We start from the raw sequence: 18,022 nt of genomic DNA, 5'->3' as shown, positions 1-18,022 counted from the left end.
CACAGGCTGCAGGGGGCGCCAGCACCAGGAGTGTCACATCATTATACAGGCTGTCAGTCATGTGTGTAGGAGTATCTTATAACACAGGCTGCATAGGGTGCCAGCACCAGGAGTGTCACATCATTATACAGGCTGTCAGTCATGTGTATAGGAGTATCTCATACACACACGGGCTGCAGGGGGCACCAGCACCAGGTGTGTCACATCATTATACAGGCTGTCAGTCATGTGTGTAGGAGTATCTCATAACACAGGCTGCATAGGGTGCCAGCACCAGGAGTGTCACATCATTTTACAGGCATTGGGGGTGTGGCTGTGCCTCCCACTCATGAATAAGCTGGACAGCTGAATATGATAATGACTCATTGGCCCATCTCAGGTCCCATCTGCATACAGCAGGGGTTTGAAATTAATTTAAGCCATGTTTTCAGATTTTATAAAAGATGATACTGTAAATGCAGCAAAGGTTGGAGGCCTCACAATTTCCCTGCCTCATAACAGCTCTTTTTTGGCTATGGAAGTTAAAAATCCCCGGCATAAGCTGTAAAAAACTTTGAGAGCTTCCATTCCCAGAGGCTGCACAGGGAGCGCTGTAGTGGTGACAGCACTGCTGTATCTCTGTACACAAAGAAACGGGGTCTGATGAGGGCACAGCGCTGGCCCAGAGTAGCAGGGGGTAGGTACAACTTTGTAAAGTGCTACAGAATTTGATGGTGCTATATACATAAAGATTATTATTATTATTACAACTGCTTTCGTGTTTTTACAGCCTCCCCACTCCACGAGTAAAAAAAAAAACCATACAAGCCTGAATTACCCCTTTCCCCTTAAGGTTGTGGCCCTTTTTCGTTTTTGTGTTTTCATTTTTCACTCCCCACCTTCAAAAATCTATAACTTTTTTATTCTTCTGTAAAGAGCTGTGTTTGGGCTTGTTTTCTGTGTAACAAATTGCACTTTACAGTGACAATATTTATTATTCCATGCCTTGTACTGGGAAGCGGAAAAATAAAAATCTGAATGCAGTGAAAATGATGAAAAAATGCATTTGCGCTGTATTCGTGGGGCCTGGATTTTACAGCGTTAACTGAGCGCCCCAAATGACATGTCTACTTTGGGTCGGTACGATCACGGGGATAACAAATTTGTATAGGTTTTATAATGTTTTCATACATTTACAAAAATGAAAACCTCCTGTACATATTTCAGTGTATGGAGCTGTGGGTGGTGTCATTTTTTGCAACATTTTTTATGACATTTTTAATGCTATCATTTTGACGACTGTATGGCCTTTTGATAACTTTTTATCAAATTTTATATATTTTTTAAAATGGCAAAAAAGTGGCACTTTCAACTTTGGGTGCTACTTTCCGTTACAGGAAATAGGAAAAATCAATATTATATTTTGATAGATCGGACATTTTGGGGCGCAATGACATTTTTTTAGCTTCATTTTTTTCAGATCCTCCAGGGTAATTTAACCCTGCAGGGTTCGATTGCTAAAACTATATACTGCAATACTACTGTAGTGCAGTATATAGCAATATTACAATGATTTCTAATAGCCTGCCATCTGCTGGCTATTAGAGATCATTACACATGGCAAGCCTATGAGTCTCAATGACTGGCTATAATGTTTTATCTATGCCATATCCTAAGGCAGTGATGGCGAACCTTTTGGAGACCGAGTGCCCAAACGACAACCGAAATCCACTTATTTACCGTGAAGTGCCAACATGGCATTCTGGCGGTAACTTATTGCTACCAGTTCTTCAACATTTTTCAATTGTATTGGCCCCCTGAGGCCACCAATACAGTTGAAAGAAAGAGGGCAAATTCAGCCCATCATTGTAGCTTCTTTCCAGGGTCTCTCTGTACAAGAAGAATTGTGGGTCCAGCAGGATGACCTTCAAAGTTTTTCTGTCAAAACCTTCTCATTTTTCCTGCAGTTCCACACAATCAATGAAGTGTTTCTTTAACCCCTGCTAGCACCGATCGCGGGTGTTACCGGTAAGCCTTTGCTGCAATATGCAGCAAAGACTTACCGGCTATGGAGAGGGCTCGGCCCGCGAGCCCTCTCCATGCACCGGGACCCGGCGCGCGCCGTACTAGTACGGCGCGTGTCGGGAAGGGGTTAAAATAGCGCTGATGGGAGCATTTCTTAAGTTGCCTGGGAGGAAGGAATAATCTGTGGATTTTGTCCTGTTTGGTGAACTCTGTCCTGGGGTGATGGCCTGAGTGCCCACAGAAAGGGTTCTGAGTGCCACCTCTGGCACCCGTGCCATAGGTTCGCCACCACTGTCCTAAGGCTAAGCCGTCAGGTTAGAAGAAAAAAAATGTAAAGCTACATTATAAAAACGGCCTTAGAGTACATTCACACACGACACACAGCCATAGAAAACAATGGTGCATGGCCGCACACACAGGAAAAAAAAAAAGAGCATGCGCAGGGAAAAAAAACTATCGCGTTTCTGACCGGTTTTACCAATTATGTAAATTAAAATGGGTCAAAAACTGATGCGGTTTTTTTTGCATTCATTTTTTAATGGACTTCTTAAAAACGGCCCAAACACAGGTTCAAAACGTCATGTGTGCCGTCGGCCTTTTTCCAATAATTTTTTTTTTTTTTTGACTCCTCATGCATTACCCATCTAATGTAATAAGAATGTCTGTACTGTTCCTGATTTGTTTTTGTTTGCACTAATTTTATATGGCTACTGGTTTCATCTTGCCCGATAAGGCGTTACACCGCTGTCACTCTACTGTCATGCCATTGTTTTAACTTTATTACGGCTTGTTATTCAATAAAACTCTTTGAATGTAAAAAAAAATTTAGCTACTTATTATAATGATATCATTAACCCCTTAACGCTCTGCGCCGTAGCTCTACGGCGCAGAGGTATAGGGAATGTATGAAGAGGGCTCACGGGCTGAGTCCTCTCCATACAGAGGTGGGGGTTGTTGCATATTGCAGTAAACCCCCACCGCTAATAACCGCGGTCGGTGCTTGCACCGATCGCGGCTATTAACCCTTTCAATGCCGCCGACAAAGTCGTCGTAGGCATTTAAAAGACGGCGTTGCGCGGGCCCCGCCATCTTTATTCCGATCGCCGCGCCCCCGAACGTCATCGGGGGTGGGCGGGCCATCGGTTGCCATGGTAGCAACCAATTCTTTACAATGAGCCAGTGGCTCATTGTAATGAATGAGCTGCAAAAATGCCATATATTGCAATACAGAAGTATTGCAGTATATGGTAGGAGTGATCTGACCATCTAGGGTTAATGTACCCTAGATGGTCTAAGAAATAGTGGGAAAAAAAGAAAAAAAAAAGTTTAAAAAATAAAAAAAAATTCATAAAATATTAAAAATTCAAATCACCCCCCTTTCGCTAGAATTGATATAAAACATAATAAACAGTAAAAATCACAGACACATTAGGTATTGCGGCGTCCCAAAATGCCCGATCTATCAAAATATAAAAACGGTTACGGCCGGCGGTGACCTCCGAGACAGGAAATGGCACCCAAATGTCCGAAATGCGACTTTGACACCTTTTTACATCACATAAAAAATGGAATAAAAAATGATCAAAATGTCGCACAGACCTAAAAATGGTAGAAATGTAAAGGACGGTTCATTTCGCAAAAAATTACACCTCACACAGCTCCATGCGCCAAAGTATGAAAAAGTTATTAGCTTCAGAAGAATGGCAAAATTTTTTTTTTCTTTTTTGTACACATTTGTTTAATTTTTGAAAATGTATTAAAACACAATAAAACCTATATAAATTTGGTATCACCGCGATCGCACTGAACCAAAGAATAAAGCTGAGGTGTTATTTTGAGTGCACAGTCAAAGTCGTAAAAACTGAGCCCACAAGAACGTGACGCACGTGCATTTTTTTTTCAATTTTTCCACATTTGGAATTTTTTTTCAGCTTCGCAGTACACGGCATGTTAAAATAAATAACATTACGGGAAAGTAAAATTTGTTACGCACAAAATAAGCCCTCACACAGGTCTGTACACGTAAAAATGAAAAAGTTATGGATTTTTGAAGGTGGAGAGCGAGAAATGAGCGAAAAAACCCTGCGTCCTTAAGGGGTTAATATAACACACAGGAAATGTGTAGCTCCACAAAAATAAAATACTGAAGCCTGGGCGATCTACATCACTGCAAGAAGCGCAGCAAATATTTTGGCGGGAAGAACAATTACGTCACGGTTTTTTAACACACAGTCACCAGAGGGCGCTGTGAGGTTCCCCGCAGCACTGAAGTGCGCATGTGCACATTTATATTCTGCTCGGCAAACCCTGAGCCGAGGAGTTTATCACTGAATTCATTCATTCAGTAAATCTGTAAGGAGAGATTAACCTCTGACCCACCGGAAATATTTTTTCAAAAAAATGACGCCGTCCATTTCTGTTTCTGGCCGGTGTTTACACGTTGTCACGCTAAACCTTATACCACCCTTAGCGTTACAGTATTATGATAAGCTGTCCAGCTTGTAGCCGCTTGCTTATAAACGTGTGGGTATGACAGGGCACAGGCGGGCTGTCACATAATTGCTTTAAAGATAAAAGTCGTTGCATTTGCCAGTTTCCAAAATGGCCGCTGGGAAGCAGACTCATTGACTTGAAAGTAATACCCATCATTCCGTGCATATCCCACAACCAAAATGGCGGGAGCCGACTTCCGGGCTTTTCTTTATGCCGGCTTTTCATTCTAGCGCCGTTCTGCCAGTAGCTCGGCCTCCCTTGTGTGGCGGGACTTCCGGTTCCGGCCCCATTGTTGCAAAGCGATGGCGGCGCGGGCTGGTTTCCAATCGGTGACTCCCGGAGGATCCGGGCCAACTGGGGCCCCTATGGGACCTGGAACACCAGGCCCAGCTGTGAGGATGGGCCCCGCCCCGGGACAAGGGATGTACCGCTCTCCGATGCCCGGAGCAGCTTACCCGGTAAGACAGAGGGTGTAGGGCTGATGTGGAGGTGTGATGCTGGGGGAGGCGCAGCCTCTGCCTCCTGGGGATGTGTGAGTGATGGAGGCGAAGAGGGCTGTACCGCAGGGCTATCGCACCAAGTCCCTGTCTGCATTGGTCCCTATGGAAGAGAGATGAGTCTCCGGATATCTGTGCTGGATTGTGGCCGCGGACACTCATCTGTACGAGGGAACATTCACACACAGGATTTCCAGTGCTAGAAATTTGTCCATAGTCTCCTGTACCAGAAACTTGTCTGGAGGGCGGCGGTTATCTTCTGTAACTGGACGATGTGATCGGGCATAGGGTAAAGTCATCTCCTGGCCTTCATGATGTTATAAGAGCACTAGCTGCTGGGGTGTAGAGGTTCCCAGAATATTTGGATTTCCTGCGATATAATGGAAGACGAGCAGCACCCTGCTTTATATGCCCCCATCCACAGCGTGTAACCATAATCTATATACAGGGGGAGCTGGTAATCGCTGTGTGTTGGAGTGTAAAGGGGACTTGTTGTCTCTCCTTGGGGTTCTATTTCGAATTAAGTTGACGGCACACAACAGTGTCCAGTTCTTGAATCACGAGCCATGTACTGGCCAGATCTTGTGTATCGATTACACTGCTGAGGATGGGACATCAGGCTGATATGATCCACGGAATCCCTTTTTCTATGCAGAAACTCATCAGACTGTACCCCTGACTACAGCTGAAAATAAGGGACGCCATCTATCACTATAAAGCTCCCATCTCTCTGATCTGTAGTTGATTCGTAAAATCGGTCCTCGGCTTGAGCTTCTTGGACCAACCGCAATTGAGTGCATGTAGCCTTAGGCTGCCTTCACCTGAACGTGTAAGGCCCATATGTTGACCTGATCACACGGACGGGAGTCCTTGCATTATACAGAAATATCATGCAGAGTGGCCGCATCAGTACTGTTAAATCCACAAGACCGGACCTTCTTGCATAATATTTCCGTACAGCCTGTTGGACCAGGACAACATACAGGCCCATCATCCACAGGCTGCACATGTTTGTGGGTAGGTAGCCATAAGGCTTATTCAGACGGGGTTATCCGCTGACCATCTGCAAAAATTTTGGGGCCGTGTGATGTCCGTGTTCAGTCTGTATTGTATCTACATCCGTTTTTTTTTTTTTTTTTTTCCACATCCGTATTTCATCAGGATGGGTTTCTATTCTTCTTTTTGACCTGCCCAGTGGGTTGCTTAGCAACAGTTGAGAAATTGGTGTGTCCACCATTATTTTTGTATCCATTGACTTCTATGGAGATTCAAATGTGAGAAAAAATACTGCATGCTGCCCCACTGTCTGCACATCTGTGAAAAAAAACCCGAATGTGTGAACCGACTCATAGGAATCAATGGGTCAATATGACAACCGCCAAAAAAAATTGCATGCAGACCTCAAAAATGCCGTCTGAATGACCCCGTGCTCTGCTTTTTGATCAGAAATCCTTTGCCAACTAATAGCAATTTATATTGCACAGACATTAAGATTTTTTTTCTTTATCATAGCTTCCTGTATGATGGGCCTTCTGTAATAAGCTACACTATATGTACACTACTAATAAATATAAATATATATATCTCTAACCACTGAACAACATCAATCATCCAGGTGTTACAACATAACTCCGGTCTATATCACTGCTCGCTCTATTCATATGAGGCTCTGTATACAGATTTCAATCACTGGTGGGACAGCCCACTGGACTCCAGTATGAGTATTTTTTACTCTGCCAGGAAAACGTTTTGCATGACCGCATCCACCGAGGTAGTATCTAGTTTACCTTGTTACAGTGTAAAAATTCCATACTTCCATACTTTAATTTCTGGCATAGTTACTGTAGTTGCTATAGTTACTGTAATGGGGGTGTATGCTTATTAAAAGTGATGGCCACACATTACCCGTAATATAATGGAGTAGAATTCTTGTACCTGACCTTCTATCGGGATTGGGAAAATGGCTTGTTGGCAATATATTTTTGGAACCACTGGTTGGGTTGCTGTGAATGGATCAGGGCTGAATGTCTGTCTGTGTCCTTTCCCCTCCTAGTACCATACAACCATTTACAGCCACAATAGTGGATTTTTGCTGTGACTAATACCAGTACAAAGGAAGCCATGACCTCTTACTACAGGTGTAATTGATATAGTACGTACCCTTGGAGCCACAGAGATCTGCACAGGAGTTGTGCTCAGCTCCCATCTCTTCATAGGGAGTAGAGCTGCAGTACCCAGGCACAGCCACTACACAGTGGATGGAACAGTGTGTTTTTGGCTCCCTCAAGAGAGCTGGAGGCCTTACAATTAGCTGTTTTGCAGGGGTGTTAGTGTCAAGCTCCCACCGTTTTCACTATTATGACCTATCAATCTGCCTACAATACGTTTTTACACCTGGTCCTACCATTGGTCATCGCTTGTTACTAATGTACACTCCATCAATGAACTGGTTGGAAGGGCGTCTAGAGAACAGGACAAACTGTAACCATGTGTTTGATAGTAGTCTGAGCTAACTCTCTCCTTGCTTCATGCAGCGCCCGGGAATGCTTCCAGGCAGTCGAATGACTCCTCAGGGACCAGCCATGGGTCCGCCAGGCTATGGAGGAAGCCCGGCTGCCCGTCCAGGAATGGCTCAGCCTGGCATGGACCAGTCCCGTAAGCGGCCCGCACCTCAACAGATACAACAAGTGCAGCAGCAGCAAGCCGCTCAGAATAGGAATCACAGGTAACAGTACTATCGATTGGTCCTCTGCAAGTCAAGTCTTTTCACTCTGGCCCCCTGATGTATTTAAAGGAACACTCCAGTCAAAACTAATGCATTGAATAATGCATGGTGCTCGGCCTGAAGAGAGGAGCATGACTCTTTCATTGTATTCCTAGGTTCGTTGTTATCAACAGATGATGCACAGAGAAGGGAACAGGTGGCAAATGTGACTGTTATCAGAGTGACTGAAAAAAGTCTGAATCTAAGCTGTAGTAACTCTGTTTAACCACTACACCGAGAACGGAGCTGTCTGCTTCGTGTTCCCTATTGACAGCTGGTGGGTTCTGGTTGTTAAACCACCACCCATCTACTATGGAGGACCTGTTCTATGGTTGCGTTAAAATCCCTTTAGTTGGTGTATTGTGGATTATTTGTTCCATTAATTATTTCCAATATACTTTTTTTGCTGTAAAAGTAGTAAAAACTACTGTCCCCAGATTAAACCCCATTAAACTATGCATTGCTTCAGTTATGGTATGAAATGTTCTTTCTAGCATCGCTTCGTTTATGTAATCTTGCGTGTTTTAACCCTTTTATCTGGATGAAGGGTTAAAATGTGTCCATGGATGAGCTGTTTCTTGTAAGTCGCATACCTGGTGTGTAATTTTGGGAGCATAGTCTTGTAGCATCGGCTCCTGTGTGTCCCTTTAATGGGATTCTGCAGCGGTGCGTGTCTGTAGGAGCGGTTTTATGTGCTCAGAGGTGGTTATTGTAGCAGTACTTATGAAGCGAGGTGAATGACACTGCTCCAGGGGAAGACATGATCTTCACTGATCTCATTTCTATTTTAAAGTGCTAAAAAGAAGAAGATGGCGGACAAGATTCTACCTCAGCGGGTGAGTATAGGCAGAGTGATGAAGCGCTAATAAATCTGGATCCGTGCTCGCTTATTACTGACATCCCTGCCTTGTCCTTGTTCTAGATCCGGGAGCTGGTACCTGAATCTCAGGCTTACATGGATTTATTGGCTTTTGAAAGGAAATTGGATCAGACTATTATGAGGAAACGTCTTGATATTCAGGAAGCTTTGAAAAGGCCGATCAAGGTATTCTACTTTTTCATATCTCTAAATGGAAAGGGATTGGAGATTTCTGCCGAGACCTTTAATATATTCTCTCTTCCTTTTCATAGCAAAAACGGAAACTTCGCATCTTTATTTCTAATACATTTAACCCGGCAAAGTCCGATGCGGAGGATGGAGAGGGAACTGTGGCCTCATGGGAGCTGCGTGTAGAGGGCCGTCTACTGGAGGATGTAAGTGGAGTTTGTAGGATAAGTCACCTAAAGCTTTGGAGCCATTGACCTCAGTAGGTCAAAGGTGGGGGGGTCCGAGCACTGGGACCTGAGACTTTTATATCTTTGAGAATAACAGTAGGTGATTGTCCTAGATATGGCAGTGATTGCATAAGCCATAGAGATAAGATTGTTACATGGAGATGACTTTGTAACGCTGCTTCCTGTGAAGGGCGACGTGTCTCCAGCACAAGATAATGTGAAGCGCTCCTAGTATAGTGATCCGCGCTGTCTTTCCACATGGCAGAGCGCACGTTACCTTCCATGTGATAACCCATTTTGTTTTGCAGGCAGCCTTGTCCAAATATGATGCTACCAAACAGAAGAGGAAGTTTTCATCCTTCTTCAAGTCTCTGGTTATTGAACTAGACAAGGACCTGTATGGACCGGATAATCATCTAGTGGAGGTAAGTTTCCAACCCACAGCTGCAGTCATTGCGAATCTGTGTACATTACTATATAACATGCCCGAGTAAGTAATGGTCACCTATACGACAAGAGCTGTAGATGCTCAAAATAAAACTGCAAGTCCCACAAGATGTTGTTGTCACCCAATTCATGTGTTGCTGTCCAATGCAACTTGTGCTTTAACCCTTTCCATTTTTCATTCCCTCGTTTCAAAAACTTAAAGGGGTATTCTCGTCTGGGCATTCACATCCAGTTTCATTAATCTGCCATATATAAATATTTCTTTAATTAGATATCATTAAAAATGTACCTGGGTGAAGATAATTTCTCATAAATGTAGTCATATGGTCCCTCAGAAACAAGACTGTGTCCCTGGATACGACCACCTCTGCTGGTGGGATTGCACAAAGAAACAAAAAGTTTTTGTATATGAAATGTCTGGGAGTTACTGCATAACACCACAGCTGTCTTGTAGTAATGAGTGTTGAATCCAGGTGGTCAGGATAGCGCATATCTTGCCACCGCTGCCAAAATGTGAGGTGGTCGTATCCAAGGAAGCTATGTGGTTTCTAAGGGACAACATGGCAACATTTATGAGGAATTATCTTCACACAGTAACATTTTTTTTTTTAAATAAAATCTAATTTAAGAAATGTTTATATATGGCAAATGAATTCAATTAAATTTAAATGCCCAGATGGGAATACCCCTTTAAGCTTTTTTTTAATTTCTTTGTATACAGAACTATGAGGGCTTGTTATCTGCTGGACAAATTGTTATTACTAGCAGCACCATTAAATATTAAATGTATTGGGAAGCTGGTAAAAAAATATTCTGAATGCAGTGGGATTAACAGAAAATAAAGTTGCAGCTTTTATGGCCATCACTGTGGGCCTTTTAAACTAAATCGAATATAGTTCTATTATTTTAAGTGACGCCATATTCTGACATCCATAACTTTTTCATTCTAAGTTGTTTAGAGGTTTTATGGGTAATTTTTTTTTTCTTTTTTTTTTTTTTTTAATGGACAGCCATTTTAGGCTGAACACTTTCTTAAATATATTACAAATTTTTATTGGTGACGAAAAAAGCGATTCAGACAATTGGACTTTTTGTATTACATTCACTACATTTGTTTTTATATTTTGATGTGAGCATTTTAGGACACGGTATACCCATAGTGTCTTTAGGTGGAGGATCTGTAATTGTTGGAGCTATTCTGGGATACTTGTCTTGTAATTGCTCTTTATAACATGCTTCCGGGTGATGTCACCTGTCTCTGTTAATTTTGCTCATGCGCTATACAATGTTCCATGCAGAGCCAGGGTGATGTCACCGGTTCTCTGTGTGGAGTATGGATGGGACAGGAGGCAAGGAGTGAATAAATTTAAGATGGCCTAGTATGGGGGGGGGGGGACACTTTTCTTCAAGTAGCGAGCCCTCCTGAATATAAGGAAGGCAGCACTAGACTCCACTTCATCAGGCTGACATGTGCTAGGTGTCCACCATCAGTTGATTCTGGTTGGCCAATTTACCTCATGTTTTTTTGTAATGTGTGGTTGGCAGGATATTATGTTATTTACTAATCTAAATCTAATAAAAGTTCTGCTCCACTTTCTTGATATGTAAAGTGAAGCCTCCTGTCTTTTACCTCATCAGCCAAAGATTCCTGTCCATAAAGTGGCCGCAGATGGAGGGTCATACTTCATCTAGTTAGATCTCTCTAACTTTCGATTGTTCACGGACAGATCACATGACCTTCCATCTGTAGCCATTTTATGGACAGGAATGTCTGGCTGATGAGGTAAAAGACAGGAGGCTTCACTTTACATATCAAGAAAGTGGTGCAGAACTATTACTAGATGTATATTGGTAAATTACCTCATATTCTGCCCCCCCACACTTACACACATTACAAACCACATGAGGTAAAGTGGCCAACCCCTTTAAGGGCAGTGTAACTTCTCAATCTAGCCATTAGGGGGCACTGTATCATTGGTGTTTTGTGCTATATGCTGAGCCATCCTACAATATTACTTTTCCAAAGATGTCTACAAGATTGCCAGTGCGTGTGTTAGTGCCGCAGCCTCTTTCTTTATTTGTAAAGATCCTTTATGCTCTATTCTCCATACTGACACCAGTCGAAAGATGCGAATTGAAAAAAAGAGTAAAAACACATTTTGCTGGGATGTTGGTTACCTATTCTTTTCTGAGTATACCTGAAGAACTAACACATAATGGAGTCGGCTCCAGGGCTCCATTCTCAGTGTAGTGGCAGCGCTGGGTTCCTATTGGGCTTTGGGATGAGTAACCAATGTTTTATTAGAGGGTGTCGGACACCTGATGATTCAGCATTGCTTCTAATGCTGCAATTGATACAGTGGGCAGACCTATACACTGATCTGACACTGCGTTATTAGTGAAGCATCAGGAGACTTTACCACAATCACTTTTAGAAATGCTTATTGTTACCAATGAGAAGTCCCAGCATTGCTGTTCTATATGATGTCTATGTAGTAGTTAGAAGTCACTTAACATGATATTCTGGATGCCCAGAGGGATTGGCCAAAATGTGTTTCTTCAAGAAAAATGCTAGGATGTCCTCATTGTTTTCCATGCCGCTCACGTACATCGCCTGCTGAGCTTTTCCTGTGCTTTGCCTCTTGGCGCAATACCAAGTCCCGAAGTCTGTACTTATGTAATATTAACAGCTTTATAGGGAGGCATTCAGGGTCAACATGCTGGATGTGAGGACAAGTAGATCACGATAACGGAAAAACCCTTTTTCCTATATAAGTTAGGGGGAAAAAACTCTAATACGTGACCTGTTGGAGAAATCGCATTGCACATCTTGACTTCCCATTTGTATGGTAGAGGTTACACATATTTGTAGGTTAAATAAGATGTGGATTCCTCCATATCGCCCACCAGTGAATAGAATTTGGGAGCCGTCTGTCTTAGACATTATGTAGACACGTAAAGAGAAGATTGCAGAAATTCATAATGCTTTTTGTGTATCTGACCTCCCTAAACGCCATCTACTTGTCTGTTACTTGCAGTGGCACAGGACGCCGACCACACAGGAGACGGATGGGTTTCAGGTGAAACGTCCTGGGGATGTCAATGTGCGCTGCACAGTGTTACTGATGCTGGATTATCAGGTATATTGGCAGACTTTGTCATCTCTGCACTTTGCAGTAATATGTCGAAGCATTTGGCGACATGAGTATAATTTTGTAATCTCTTCTCAGCCTCCTCAGTTTAAGCTGGACCCTCGCTTGGCTCGTCTTCTTGGTATTCACACCCAGACCCGTCCGGTTATCATCCAAGCCCTATGGCAGTATATCAAAACCCATAAGCTTCAGGACCCACATGAACGAGAGTTTATACTGTGTGACAAGTACCTTCAACAGGTGGGGACACTCTCTGTACAATGACTCTGCCGTATCTGCCTTTTCTCTCGCAAGTTTCTCACCATAGCGTCATTTTCCCACCATAGATCTTTGAGTCTCAGCGGATGAAGTTTTCCGAGCTTCCTCAGAGACTCCATGCTCTCCTCATGCCACCGGAGCCCATCATTATCAATCATGTCATTAGGTAAACTGGATCCTATTTCTATTATTGCCTGTATGGCTCCCCTGGCCTTGTCACCCATGTTGTATTGTGTTCCCAGTGTGGATCCAAATGATCAGAAGAAGACGGCTTGTTACGATATCGATGTGGAAGTGGATGATACTCTAAAAACGCAGATGAATTCCTTCCTTCTCTCTACTTCCAGCCAGCAAGAAATAGCCGCTCTAGATAACAAGGTAACGCAGTGGACGTCTCCTGGTGTTCCTGATCTTCCTCATGGTTCATGTTGGCTTGTGCTTAAAGTACAATCTAACATGGGCCTTTCTGCACCTTAAAAGGGATTGTCCTGCAAAATGTTTTGATTAAAAACCTTTTTATTTAATGTAATTAGAAAAAAAAATCTGAACTTGTAGAACTCCCATTAAAAACCCCATTTAAGCACCTAACAGGGAACCGCTTATGCAGTTTAGGACACTAAACCAGCAAACCTTTATAGTGCTGAGATTTGGGGTCCCCAACATATTTGGCTTACCTCTGCTTTCTCTCCATTGTGACAACAAGCAAAGGGTGCAGTGGCCCAATGAGATGGGTCTGCATACTGTCCTCAGGCACACTGTGCTAAACCCGCGGCTCCTCAATAATCACCCTGTAGTCCTGGCTGCTGTAGTTACATAGTCTTTTTTTTTTTTTTTTTTTTTTTTAAAGCGGGAAAACTCCTTTCTATAACTACACACTTGGCCTTGTTGTTTGGTTTACAATTGATATGTATGTGTGCGCGCTGCAATTTGATCCATTTAAGCTGTAGTTGAGTCTTTAATATGTATGTATCATGTTGTATTCTGGTGTCGTTCTTCCTTGCACTGGTGCAGTCCATGCACTTACTATTCCCCGTTGTGCAGTTTTCATTTGTGTTACCACCGCCTCAGTTTTACTGCCCGTTCCGCTTGTTACATTAAAATGTCCCTAGTAGATGGTGAAGCTGTAAATAATTGGAGCGTAGTTTAGTTCTGAAGCAACACATGGATAGTAGAGATTTGCCTAAATAGCAATTCCCGGCTTGTAGATTAGCTAGTGTCCATATACATGGGAACCAACATAATCTGCTTTCTGTTTTTTTTCCAGATCCATGAAACCATTGAAACGATCAATCAGCTGAAGATTCAGAGGGAGTTCATGTTAAGTTTTGCCCGTGATCCTCAAGGATTCATCAATGACTGGCTTCAGTCTCAGTGCCGGGACCTCAAGGTTAGTGGCCTAAGGTTGATGTGTAATAGTCTCTACTGCTCAAAGTTCGTGCTCTCATCATGTTCTCTTCTGCAGACTATGACCGATGTCGTGGGCAATCCAGAAGAGGAACGCAGGGCAGAGTTTTACTTCCAGCCCTGGGCTCAGGAGGCTGTATGTCGGTATTTCTACTCAAAGGTATGTTTCTCCAGAAATGGGAACAATGATGGAAATGCATTACTTAAAATATAGTGGTTCAGACTGTACAGTAGTTTTAGTGATCCTTGCTAGAGTTGTACATGTGCGCTGCTTCTCCATTCGTCCTGTATGGCACTGCCAGTAATAGTTGCTGTAGTACTCGGTGCCATAAAACAAGTGCTCAACCATGCTGCTGCACTCCCCAAATTACAACAGACCTCATGTCTATACCAGCAATTAGATCAGCAGGTCCCCAACGTGTTTAACGTACAACTGTATAGTTGTATAAAAACTTTTGCAGGTCTTTAGCAGCTAGCAGAGGTTTTACTGTAGCTGGGACTGGCTGTAGGAGAGGAGTGCAAGAAAATAGGACCTTGAGTGATGTCACAAGCATGTCGTCCAATTGCAAACATGCTGTCCTGATCCATATAAGTGCTTTGACCTCATTGCCCTTTGCTGATGTCACAGCCAGGAATCAGGCATAGCTGAATATTATTTTATAAGAAGGGATGATAGATATACTGGGGTGTATCTAAGGCTAGGAAGAAGCCAGCAGCTTCTCTCTGCAGTTGTTCTAAAACAATTTTTTTTGTCAGTTACTTAACAATTATGCTTTAACCTCCTGAGGATAAGACCTGTTTCAGGACATTCATGTGACACAGAGCTTATTTTGCAGGCAGATTTTTCCAGTGGCTTCTTTTTTAGGGTAAAATTACAACCTATGCCACTTCTTTTACAGTTTTACAGTTCATCCTACATTATAAGAGTACTAAAATTAATCTTTAGGTTAGTGCAATTAAGGAGACCCCACATATGCACAAATTTTCTTTTGGTTCAAAAGAAAAAACTTAAGGAGAAATCAAGAGCATTACTGAGGCTTGTTTTGTGTAAGATTACATAAAGATTTCACTGGTATTATTTTTGAGGTATTGATCGCTTTTTTTTTTTTTTTTTTTAATACACTGACATTCTCTTGATCCGTGTGGCATGCATGCTTGTCCTCCTGCCAATGCCCTGCTATCATGACTATCATACTCGGCCTTAGTCATTGTTGGACTGGCCCACCGGAGGAACAGGAGATGCTCCGCTCGGTTCTGTGTACTATTCCAATGCTACAACCAGGAGTCAAGCCGATGACTTCCTAATTTGGAGGACACTAGTATTCCTGTTTCCTAAGGCTTAATGGAGTGGATAACTTTATCTGGTGGTCCTAAAGAACCCCAGTTTTTGATGAAACCTTCCCTTTAATCATTGTTTTCTCCCCATAGGTGCAGCAGAGACGTCAGGAGCTGGAGCAAGCCCTGGGCATTAGAAATACATAAAGCAAGAAACCTTCTGGATGTATTGAACAGAGCGTACCTCGTATAGCCAACATCTCGGCATCTTCTTGAGGCTTTAGGAAGCTGCTCTAGATTGTTCGGGATCGGAGGCCTCTATGAAATGACTGACAAGTGGAATAAGGACACACTAATAGTTATTTATACTGTCCTCAGATGTTACAATATTAAAGAGCAGAAAATACTTGAGGGCTAGACTTGTGTTATATTCTGAAGGATCAAGTACATTTATTTTTAGACTTCCCCCTATGTGTCTTTTTTTTTTTTTTTTCTGTGTAATATTCATTATGTTTAACATAGTATTTTCCCTTTACCCTTCCCCAAATGCAGAAAATACATCACTGACTTCTATCTTTTGTAGCCATTAACTGTTTGTGTGCTCTCCTACCATCTATAAAGTAGCGGTTAATATCTATACATGGACCTATATTTGTTATGCACTCGTTGTAGGAGCCGGATGCAGCCCGGTGCGGAGTATTCATTAAGACGGCTGCCTCTACATTGTGGCTGCCACAAAATTATTCAAATAAATGAGTTTTATGGAAACTTATGGGTCGATCAGATGTGCTTTACTACCCAACATGCTCCCCTAGGTCATTGCCAGTCAGCTATCGGTTCCCTGCATCACTGTGCTATACACACTCATGGTGGTGGGTGCAACACAGCCGCATGTGACCAAACCATCCAACCTTTTCCATGTGGGTCCATCTTGCATTGTCACATTAGTTAATTAACCAATGGTTGAAGGGAGCAGACATGGCCACATGAATGGTGGCATAGTGTATCTGATTGCCTATAAGTAGTACTGACTTAAGGTTGAAACAAAATGGCTGCTGTTTTCCAAAATCCGCTTCTCTTCTGACCATGGGTAGTGTGTGGTATTACAACAAAGTTCCAATCTTATCTATAGAGATGAGCTGCAATACCAGCAAAAACCATGGTCAGCGGTGGCGCTATTTTTAAAGAAAGCAGCCATGTTTATCAACCTCTGGACAACCCCTTTAACAGGGAAAAAAATCCCTTGTGTAACAGGAGTGCTGTTCATGTATTATGTCTTCACACCTGTTATTAGGGACATTATATGGTTTCTAGACAAAAGTACCTCCATTTTTTTTTCTTTAGCTGCAAAGGTTACAAGTCTTTGGACTGGGAAAGTGGTCAGTAGATTTCAATAATGAAGGACTCTTGTGCAGAAGAGTGTACAGTAACTTTAATATTAATGTTAATAATATAACAGTAATATTCTACAGCATTTGCAGTCTGAGGACCGGGCTCTCACTATGCTGCTTGGCTTTGCAGGGTGCATCCCTCGAAGCTCTCCAACCTCCTCACTGAATGTGCCCCCGAGCACCTCTATTCTCATAAGATGTAGCCTTTTTATTTTTCAGCAGATTATGGTTTTGATGGACCAAAATATTGTTTTGTATCTTGTAGTCATTGCCAAGTTTTAATAAAAGCAAGTTCTGATTATGAGCGGTATGTGCCATTGTCATTGGAGGGGCGGGTTACAATTACTTGGGCAGGGCTCACACCATTGAGGAGGACAATGGATAAGAAATAGTGGTGTTGGGGTAGAAATCCATGCCAGAATGCCTCTCCTGTTAAAGGGGTTGTACCAACTTTTATTCTTCCCTAGTTTATTAGAGGGGGGACTGACCCATCATGAGAACAGACCGCGGGGGGCCCGTTCTCGGTGATTGAATGAAGCAGCGGGTTGAGCATGTGTCCTGCTGCTCCATTCTAATACTACAGGAGTGTAGGAAATAGCTGAGCATAGAGTTTTGTTATCTTCAGCGCACTTATAGACAGTGAGTTGGAATGGTGGAGATACCTGAGTGCTGTGTTCGTCAATCTTTTATGTTCCCAAATTATTAAATGAAGCAAGACCCACGTTTTAACTTGCCTCATCATTTTGTTAAAGGAAATCTACAAGGATGATGGCATAGGGGGCACCCAACAGTCTGACTGGATCTGCTGCTCTTTTACCTTCTTAAGCCCTTGTTTTTAATGAAAAACTTTTTTAAAAAGTGAAGCAAATGAACCTCCGAGGCTCCGGGTTCCATAGACGTCAATGGAGCCCTGCAGGTTCATATGCATAAAACCTTATTTTCGTAAAAACTAGGGCTTAAGAAGCTAAAAGAGCAAATCCTGCCAGAGAGGAGACACAGAGTATGTCAGTGTGCTTGGTTTACAATCCTTCATCCTGGTGGTGGAGTTCCAAAGATTTAGAT

General features: G+C 42.7%; 1 protein-coding gene across 1 annotated transcript; it reads left to right on the top strand.

Annotated features, from left to right (window-relative positions):
* The first annotated feature begins 4,676 nt into the window (after nucleotides 1-4,676).
* SMARCD1 (SWI/SNF related BAF chromatin remodeling complex subunit D1) lies at nucleotides 4,677-17,261 on the top strand. The gene is made up of 13 exons (XM_072134559.1): nucleotides 4,677-4,955; nucleotides 7,529-7,719; nucleotides 8,552-8,594; nucleotides 8,681-8,803; nucleotides 8,890-9,012; nucleotides 9,342-9,458; nucleotides 12,519-12,620; nucleotides 12,711-12,872; nucleotides 12,959-13,056; nucleotides 13,133-13,268; nucleotides 14,155-14,277; nucleotides 14,353-14,454; nucleotides 15,723-17,261. Exons 1-13 carry the CDS (start codon nucleotides 4,800-4,802, stop codon nucleotides 15,774-15,776), a joined length of 1,530 nt encoding a protein of 509 aa, XP_071990660.1. The 5' UTR covers nucleotides 4,677-4,799; the 3' UTR covers nucleotides 15,777-17,261.
* The last annotated feature ends 761 nt before the right edge of the window (nucleotides 17,262-18,022 follow it).

This window comes from Engystomops pustulosus, chromosome 2 (assembly GCF_040894005.1).
Source record: "Engystomops pustulosus chromosome 2, aEngPut4.maternal, whole genome shotgun sequence".
NCBI classification, from domain to species: domain Eukaryota; kingdom Metazoa; phylum Chordata; class Amphibia; order Anura; family Leptodactylidae; genus Engystomops; species Engystomops pustulosus.
Note: the sequence above shows the minus strand (reverse complement) of the source record. Positions and strands in the feature narration are given on the sequence as shown.

What these genes read in the sequence shown, in the direction of transcription:
- SMARCD1 (XM_072134559.1), top strand. Translation starts at nt 4,800, where the DNA reads ATGGCGGCGCGGGCTGGTTTCCAATCGGTGACTCCCGGAGGATCCGGG. An exon ending in TGCCCGGAGCAGCTTACCCG is followed by an intron (nt 4,956 to 7,528) that starts GTAAGACAGAGG and finishes TGCTTCATGCAG; the next exon opens with CGCCCGGGAATGCTTCCAGG. An exon ending in CTCAGTGCCGGGACCTCAAG is followed by an intron (nt 14,278 to 14,352) that starts GTTAGTGGCCTA and finishes TCTCTTCTGCAG; the next exon opens with ACTATGACCGATGTCGTGGG.